Source organism: Bison bison, unplaced genomic scaffold (assembly GCF_000754665.1).
Source record: "Bison bison bison isolate TAMUID 2011002044 unplaced genomic scaffold, Bison_UMD1.0 scf7180017863933, whole genome shotgun sequence".
Taxonomy (NCBI): Eukaryota; Metazoa; Chordata; class Mammalia; order Artiodactyla; family Bovidae; genus Bison; species Bison bison.
Window position 1 is genome coordinate 72,149 of NW_011494505.1, and position 9,141 is coordinate 81,289.

General features: G+C 49.6%; 1 protein-coding gene across 1 annotated transcript in view; it reads right to left on the reverse strand.

Moving 5' to 3' along the window:
* The window catches only part of NLRP12 (NLR family, pyrin domain containing 12), a 20,175-nt gene extending 11,988 nt beyond the window's left edge, over positions 1-8,187 (reverse strand). Inside the window, exons 1-4 of the mRNA XM_010833806.1 lie at positions 7,899-8,187; positions 6,971-7,051; positions 3,919-5,602; positions 81-251 (exon numbers count right to left, since the gene is read on the reverse strand). Coding sequence (XP_010832108.1) covers positions 81-251; positions 3,919-5,602; positions 6,971-7,051; positions 7,899-8,187 — 2,225 coding nt within the window. The remainder of the gene's footprint in view (positions 1-80; positions 252-3,918; positions 5,603-6,970; positions 7,052-7,898) is intronic.
* Positions 8,188-9,141: the final 954 nt, after the last annotated feature.

The window sequence follows — 9,141 nt, forward strand, 5'->3', positions numbered from 1 at the left end:
CATCCTATGCTCTTTCTGATGGAGCCCCTTGAGATGGAACGGTAGGGCCCCCAGAAGCTCACAGACCAGCCTGGACTCACCTCAGGTTCTGCAGTCTGCAGTTGGGGTGTCTGAGTCCTTGACATAGCAGCTTCACCCCCCGGCTTCCCAGAGCGTTGCTGTGCAAAGCCAGCTCCACCAGGCTGGGGTTGGTGCTGAGGGCAGCAGCCAGCTGCTCGCTGTAGATGTCGGGTAAAATGTGCCTCTCGGGGCTGCGGGAAGGACAGACAGGACGGTCAGTTTATGGAGATGTTTGGCCCTTGAATGTGTGCTCAGTCCCTCAGTCGTCTCCCACTCTTTGCCCGCCAGGCTCCTCTGTCTGTGGAATTTCCCAGTAAGAAGACTGGAGTGGGTTAGCATTTCCTTCTCCTGGGTATTTTCCCAACCCAGGGATCAAACCCACGTCTCCTGTGTCTCCTGCATTGGCAGGTGGGTTCTTTACCACTGAGCCTGAGGGCTTCCCAGGCAGCGCTAGTGGTAAAGAACCTGCTTGTCAATACAGAAGATGTAAGAGACAGAGGTTCGATCCCTGGGTCGGGAAGATCCCCTGGAGGAGGGCATGGCATCCCACTCCAGTATTCTTGCCTGGAGAATCCCATGGACAGAGGAGCCTGGTGGGCTACAGTCCATGGGGCTGCAAAGAGTCAGACACAACTGAAGCAACCTAGCACGCACGCATGCACCAGGGAAGCTCTATATTTGAATATGGACTGAGTATTAGAAGATATTAAGGAATTGTGTTTTTTGGTTGTTGCTTTTGTTTTTTGCTATGCTGATCGATTACTGGGTTCAATCCCATATTGAACCCAGGCCCTTCGCAGTAACAGCAAGAAGCCCTAACCACTGGAAAGTGAAAATGAAATTGCTTAATCGTGTCCAGCTCTTTGCCACCCCATGGACTGTAGCCTACCAGGTTCCTCCGTCCATGGGATTTTCCAGGCAGAATACTGGAGTGGGTTGCTGTTTCCTTCTCCAGGGGATCTTCCCGACCCAGGGATTGAACCTGGGTCTCCTGCATTGTAGGCAGACGCTTTACTGTCCAAGCCACCAGGGAAGTCCCATAACCACTGGACCACCAGGAAATTCCCAGGAATTGTTAATTTTGTTAGGAATGATGATGCCATGGTGAGGGAAGGGGGCACAGGTTCAATCCTTGGTTGAGGAAATAGGATTCCACAAGCCTAGCAGGAACAATCCCCCCCACATTTTTTTTTTGAGGAAAAATAAAAAGCAAGACAGGGAACAATAGATGAAGCACATTTGGCAAAATGTTGCTAACTGGTCAAATAAATGATGAATATATATATTCATCTATCTATCTCTATATAAATACTCTGTGTATATTTGAAATATTCCATTGTAATTTTTTTTTTTCCAAAAGCATTAGCAAGCAGCTTAGAGAGGGCAGAAAACCATAGAGCTCCACTACTTGATTGAGTTACTATCAGGGAGCTCTTTAAATTTATTGGTTTATTTATTTTGGCAGTGCATGCAGCATGGGGGAATCTAAGTTCCAAACAAAGATTAAACCCGTGCCCCCTGCAGCAGAAGCACGGAGTCTTAACCACTAGACCACCAGGGAAAGCCCCAGGGAGGTCTTTAAAGCCTTTCATCTGTACTTGTGGTTCCCAAGTGTGGTCCTCAGGCCAGCAGCATCACCTGCTCTTCGGTCTTCATTCTTTTAATAAAGTTTGGGTGTTTCCCCCATAATGCTGTCTCATGTCAATTTAATTCTTAGGCCCAGTCAGAGACCCTAACCTCAAGGAAGAGGATTCTTCTTCCTCCGCAGTTCCAAAGCTGATGAAATCATTGTGAGACTGCACAAACGATTATTCCATCAGTTTTCCCACATATATGCCTTTCCACAGCTTGCCACACCAGAAACTCAAGTCTTGTCATAGCCCTACAAACATATTGTTCTTTTGTTAAGACTGTACATAAGCCCAAATTCTTTTTGTTTAAAATTTATTTTTAATTGAAGGATAATTGCTTACAACATTATGTTACTTTCTGCCATACAGCAACATGAATCAGCCATAGGTATATATATGTCCCCTTCCTCTTGAACCTCCCTCCCATCTCCCACCCCATCCCACCTCTCTAGGTTGTCACAGAGCACCAGGTCGAGCTCCCTGAGTCAGACAGCAGATTCCCACCGGCTGTCTAATTTACATATGGCAATGTATGTTTCCATGCTCCTCTCTCAACTCCTCCCACCCTCTCCTTCCCACACTGTGCCCACAAGTCTGTTCCCTTTGTTTGCCTGGGTCTCCATTGCTGCTCTGCAAATAGATTCATCAGTGCCATCTCTCTAGGTTCCATATATATATGCCTTAGCCCAAATTCTACAGATCCCTTAGGGTTACTCATTTCTGGGTCCATTCTCGTGTAAGTAGGAATGGACGTGCCGCTAAACTTCTATTTTTTTTTTTTTTTTTAGCTTGTGAATCTCGTCTTTTGTAAGTCTAATTTATAAGTCCCCAGTTTCACAACCTAAGACAGGAGAGGGAACAAGAATGTTTCCTTTCCACTCCACTTACGTTGAAATCTTTGCTTCTAAGGTGATTCCTCAGGGAACCCAAACCAAAACAAAGTCCTAGCCAAACAAACACACAGAAAATGTCACTTGCTCAGAGTTTCCTTCACGGACCACCTCCTTTCATGTTGCCCTTCCCCCTTCAAGTCACTGTCTGTTATATAATATTACCCGGTTTTACTTTCTTCCTAATAGATAACTCTGTTTGCAACTACCTTAATCAATTTCATTTCATTTGCCTATTGATTTATTTACTATTCTTTGTCTATCTTCCTTCTCCATTGACTGTTTGCTCTGTTAGGGGCACTGGCTGGCTTATTGATACTGTCTTCAATCTATAAAAAAAAAAAAATGCCCAGCAACAAGGACTTACTGTATAGCACAGGGAACTATACTCAATATCTTATAGTAACTTATAATGGAAAATAATCTGAAAAAGTATATATATGTATATATATGTATTATATATCTGAGTCACTTTGCTGTACACCTGAAACTAACACAGCATTGTCAATCAACTACACCTCAATGTGAAAAAACTTTTAGGAAAAAAAAAAAAAGACCATATAGTAAGATTAGAAAATCACTGGGAATTCCCTGGAGGTCTAGTGCTTAGGACTGTGTGCTATCACTGCCAGGGGCCCAGGTTCCATCCCTGGTCAGGGAACTAAAATCTCCTAAGCCCAGCAGGGCAAGGACAAGGGAAAAAAAACAAAAAACACTGAAAAAAAAAAAAAAAGGGATAGCCCAGCCCACAGATATAAGGCCCTGGATAATATATGTTGACTGGATACATTCTCCTTGACATGGGCCACTATTTAGTCCTGATAAGTATTGCTTAGGGCTTCCCTGGTGGCTCAGTGGTAAAGAATCCACCTGCCAATGCATGAGACCTGGGTTCCATCCCTGGGTCAGGAAGATCCCCTGGAGCAGGGCATGGCAACCCACTCCAGTATTCTTGCCTGGAAAATCCCATGGACAGAGAAGCCTGGCAGGCTACAGTCCACGGGGTCTCAAAGAGCTGGACACACTGAGCAACTGTTAGTGTTTTTGTTCTTGTTGTTTAAGAACTAGAAAATGACCTGGACACTGTTGACACTTCGGAGCCAAATAGTTGTTAGTGATGGAGGCTGTCCTGTGCATTATAGGATATTTTTGCAGCATCCCTGACCTCCACCCACTAGACCCCTAGCATCTGTCTGATCTCCCCTAACTGTGACAGCGAAATCCTTCTCCACATATTGCCAAATATCTCCTAGGATGGAGGGAAAAGTCACCCGCTTTGAGAACATGAACTTGGCTAAGGACATGAACTCGGGGAGCGAGCCCCAGCAAATACTTACGACGTTGCCAGGGGCCATCTCAGCCCGTCTTCTCCATGGGCTTGGTAGGCAGCCCCGAAGAGCTGCAGTACCTCGGCGTTCCTGCAGCTCTTCACACAAAAGGAGGACACCATGTGTTCCATCTTGGTGGTGATGTTGTTGACCACGACCACCTGGAAGTGGCTGAGGGCTTGTTGGATGAATTCCTCCTCCTGGAGCTCGTATAGGCAGCCGAAGACCTCCAGGGCGCCCTGCTTCAGGGTGGACCCCTCGCTCCGAGCCTTGCGGCGGATCCACTCGAGCAGCTCGGTCTTGACGCCAGGCGAGACCTTCCAGCCCAGCGTCTTCTCCAGGTAGCTCCTGGTCTCCTCGTTCAGGAGTCCAAACAGGAAACGGACTGTGAGGGCTAAGAAGCTCCTATCGGAGAAGGCGTACTCGGTCAGCAACCTGCTGAGGTTCCGCTCGGGGCCGGACCCGCTCGCTCCATCATCCAAGACGTAGTGCATGGCCGCGAAAAATTCCTGGAAACTCAGATGGATGAAACTGTAGAGCGTCTCACAGATGATGTCCTTCTGGAAGATGTTCATGTTGAGGAAGGAAGAGACGTCGGCAGCGTCCAGGCCGTGCTCCCGGAGGTCGCGCTCCGCAAAGAGGATCTTCTGTTCCCAGAGGCCGTGGGCCGCCAGGGCGCACAGCCCCCTCCGGTTGGGCGGGGACGGTAGGGTGGGGGTCCCTGGCTTGGGTTGCATCAGACTCAGGAGGTAGAGCAGGTACACGGCCGTCGTGGTCCTCGACCTCCGTCTTAAGAGCCCCCCGCCCTCCAGCTGCTGCTTGAGGCAGGTGCAGACCACCCAGCACACCATGGGGACAAAACACAGAGTGAAGAGGGGCTCGTCGTCCCTCACGAAGCTGAAGACCTGGCTGGCCTGCTCCCTGTCGTGGAAATACCTGTGGAAGTACTCCTTGCGCTCGGCCTCGGAGAAGCCCAGGATCGCCACGTGCCTGGGATGCTCCAGCGAGCGCTGGAGCTTGGCCAGAGCGGTGGGCCGCGTGGTGATGAGCAGAGACAGCTCGGGCAGGAGCTTTTTACGAATCAGGCTGCCCAGAAGGACCTCCGCGGGTGCTTTCTTCTCCCAGCAGAGGCACCAGGGGCCCTGCGGCTCGTGGAAGGATGGTCTGAGTTCGTCAAAGCCATCCATGATGACGAGCAGATGCTCAGGCACGCGGACGAGCTCCTGGAGAGGTGCGCAGGGCTCCGGCCAGCAGCTGGCCAGGAGGTCTCGTACGCTGAGCTCTGCGGTGCCCCGGTTCATCTCCCGGCAGTTGATGTAGCAGACGTAGTCGAACCTGTTTTGGAAGAGCTTCCCGTCGGCCCAGTCGAGCATCACTTTGTGGGCCAGCATGGATTTGCCCATGCCCGCCGCGCCCTGCAGGACCACAGTGCGCGGGGGCTCCGGACGCTCTTCATCTGGCTCGAAGAGGGCCTCGATCTGGATGAGGCTGGCCGGATGGCCAGCGGTCCCCGCGTGTCCCCGGCCCGTGTCCAAGAGCTTCTGCTGGGCCCACCTGGGGCTGGAGTGTTCCTTCGCCAGGAGGAGCCGCGTGTACCGGTGGCTGAGGTTGACGAACTCCCCCAGGCGCGCGTTGCGGTCTTCCATTAGCCGGAATTTCCTGCGGACGTAGTCCCTGTAAGTTTCCTGGGGATCTAACGGAGAGGAATGAAGGACCGTGAAAGATAGATTGGTCAGCAGCCTTTAATGAATGCATGCATTAATGCAAACTGTGGTCTAGTGAACTATCTGCTTTGCGATGACGTTGGAAGTCTTTTCTAGATGGAGCCTGGGAACTTCGGTACTTCGGTACAACACCACAGATCTTGCCTCCTTGTGGGAAGCAGAAGCAACATGGGAACTATTCTTTTTTGTTTTTTGTTTTTTTTTTAACTTCCCAGGTGGCTTAGATGGTAAAGAATCCTCCTGCAATGCGGGAGACCTGGGTTTGATCCTTGGGTTGGGGAGATCCCCTGGAGAAGGGGACAGCTACCCACTCCAGTATTCTGGCCTGGAGAATTCCATGGACAGAGGAACCTGGAGGGCTACAGTTTATAGTGTCACAAAGAGTCAGACACAACTGAGCGATTTTCACACTTTACATTAATAGGTGGCCCAGTGATAAAGAATCTGCCTGCCAGTGAAGGAGATGCGGGTTCAGTCTCTGGCTTGGGAAGATTCCCTGGAGAAGGAAATGGCAACCCACTCCAGTATTCTTGCCTGGGGAATACTATGGACAGAAGAGCCTGGTGGGCTACAGTCCATGGGGTCTCGAAAGAGTCAAACATGACTGAGCACACAGGCAGGGATAGTTGATTTATTTACAGTGTGGTACCAATCTCTGCTGTACAGCAAACTGACTCACTTATACACATATAGACATTCGTTTTCTAAATATTCTTTTCCATTATGATTTATCACAGGATACTGAATATACTTCACTGCGGTACTGTAAGACCTTGTTGTTTATCCATCCTACATAGACTAGTTTGGATCCGATAATCCAAAACTAGTCCTTCCCTCCCCCACCCACCTCCCCCTTGGCAATTAGGAGTCTGTTCTCTAGGTCTGTGAGTCTGTTTTGTGGATAGGTTCATTTGCACCATATTTTAGATTCTACGCATAAATGATATCATATGGTATTTGTCTTTCTGACCTCACCTAGAGCGATAATCTCTAGTTGCATCTGTGTTGCTGCAAATGGCCTGATTTCATTCTTTCTCATGGCTGAATAGCATTCCAGCTTCTTCAGGCTGGAATGGATAAAGAAGATGTAATATATATATTTATCTTTATCCATTCAACTGCCGATGGACATTTAGGTCATTCCCATGTCTTGGCTACTGTGACTGGTGCTGCTGTGAGCAAAGGGGTGCGTGTATCTTTTTGAATTAGAGTTTGTTTGGGTATATGCCCAAGAGTGGGATTGCTGGGTCATATGGTAATTCTAGTTTTAGTTTTTTGAGGAACCTCCATGCTGTTTTCCATAGTGGCTCCACCAGCTTACATGGCTCGTGGCTCACCTTTTCTCGGAGCGGCAGCCAAGACGTCCAGAGAACATGCTGACTCGCTGCCCAGTGAGGGTGGGCCACCAGATGGAGCGTCTGGAAGAGGAATTTTGTCAGATCAGCTGGCACGTATCTGACTAGCCCTTCACGACAGTAACTTCCATTACATCAAACTGTCTACATGGTAATAACTCACTGCCCATGGGTATCGATCATAGTGATTGGCACCTCCATCCATCTGGTTAATCCCTCAGCCAGGGCATTCTGAGTCGGCTTGGATTCCTCCTCCCCTTCAGCCCCACACCAGAAACTAGCATTTTTGAAATGTCTTTTATACATGTCTACTGGCATATTTTTTTTATTCAGTACTTATTTATTGAGCATCTTCTATTCTTTCATGGACTCCAAAATATATATTTATTAAGCACTTAGTATGAAAAGTGGGGTTTTCAAGCCAGCCAAGGTGATTGAGCAGGGGGAGGGAGAAAATGAGTAAAGGAATCACAGAGAAAGTAGTGCCTTCAGGGTTCTGACGGATGAATAGGAGTTTTCCAGGTGAAGAAGATAGAGGGAGATGCTCCAGGCACCAGAGGGATGGGTTAGAGGTGGCTCTTGGGAGCCCAGCAATCATCAGGAAGGAGAAGGGTGATCTTCCCCAGTGGTCCAGTGATTAAGAACCTGACTTCCAGTGTAAGGGGCACAAGTTCAATCCCCAGTGGGGGAACTAAGATTTCACATGCCTCCATGCAACTACAGAGAGAAACTGGCATGCTACAACGAGGACCCCACATGCCACAAGTAAGACCAGGTGCAGACAAATTAATTAATTTTTAAAACAGGAAGCAGGAGAAAAATCTTGAAAAAAAAACACAGCAAAACAAAAACACAGAAGAAGGGAATCAGTGGGTGGCAGCTTCAGCCCGGGCCATCACCACCTCCTTACCCTTCCCTTGGTCCTCTCTGTGGCCTCTCTCCCACAGGTCCTTCCTGTTGATCTGATGAAAGACGCTGAGAGCCAGCAGCCAGGCCTCCCGTGGCCCGAAATGAGCTGCCAGCAGCTGGGCCATTTCCAGGGGACCCGCCTGCTCCATCCGCCCCCAGGGGATCTTGCCCTCCCCCATTTCTGTCGCAGTCCCCAGGTATAACTTGAACTTCTTCAGCTCCACGGCCTCCAGTTCCTCCAAGTAGGTGCAGAGGCGACCCAGGTCACTCCTGAGTGGGGCTGAGGACATGGGGGCACTGTGGGCCCTCCAGGAGAGAGGCTGGAGGGGTGTTTCTATACCTGGGAGGAGCGAGTCCACATGCACAGCTCTGATCACCACAGGCAGAGATGTGAATGCCCAGACAGTCCTTCTGTTGAAATAGCGCCTTCTCCCGCTTCTATTCCTTCCCACCCCTCCCCACCACACCCTCACCTCACCAACAGGTCCATTTTGAAGAGGAGGAAGTGGAGACAGATTGGGAAATCGCAGGAGGCCTTGAGTGGTAGTGAGAAAGAACTTTCACTTCTCTCCTTCTTCCCCGGTCCCTGGACCAAACACTCTTTGTCCTGCTTGCTGTCTTCCTTGCCTCACTGGGTCCGAGGTAGATCTAACGATCAAAGTAGTTACTGCCTTTGGGGGTGAGGGGACATTTCCCTGGTGGTGCTAGTGGTAAACAGCCCACCTGCCAATGCAGGAGACATAAGAGAGGTGGGTTCAATCCCTGGGTGGGGAAGATCCCCTGGAGGAGGGCATGGCAACCCACCCCAGTATTCTTGTCTGGAGAATCCCATGGACAGAGGAGCCTGGTGGGCTACAGTCCAAGGGGTTGTACAGAGTCAGACATGACTGAGGCAACTTAGCACGCACGCTTCCTCATGGGAGAATTAGACTTCCTTTCCGATGATATCGGACTTGGCTGTGTCGCTTGCATTAACCAATGTCATGGGAGCAAATGTGAACATAAGACGTGGGTGAAGGGGAGCAAATTTTTCTTCCAGGTATTGATGAGGGAGACAGAAACTCAGAGGGGTACATGGATTCTCCACCATCACACAGCTAAACAAGGGCAGAGGTAGACATCTCATCTCCTTCAGACCAGGAAGCTGCCCTCGGATGAATGAAAAGGGCATAGTCAGGACTTCCCTGGTGATCCTGGAGTTCAGAATCCCTCTTCCAGGGCAGGGGGTGTGGGTATGATCCCTG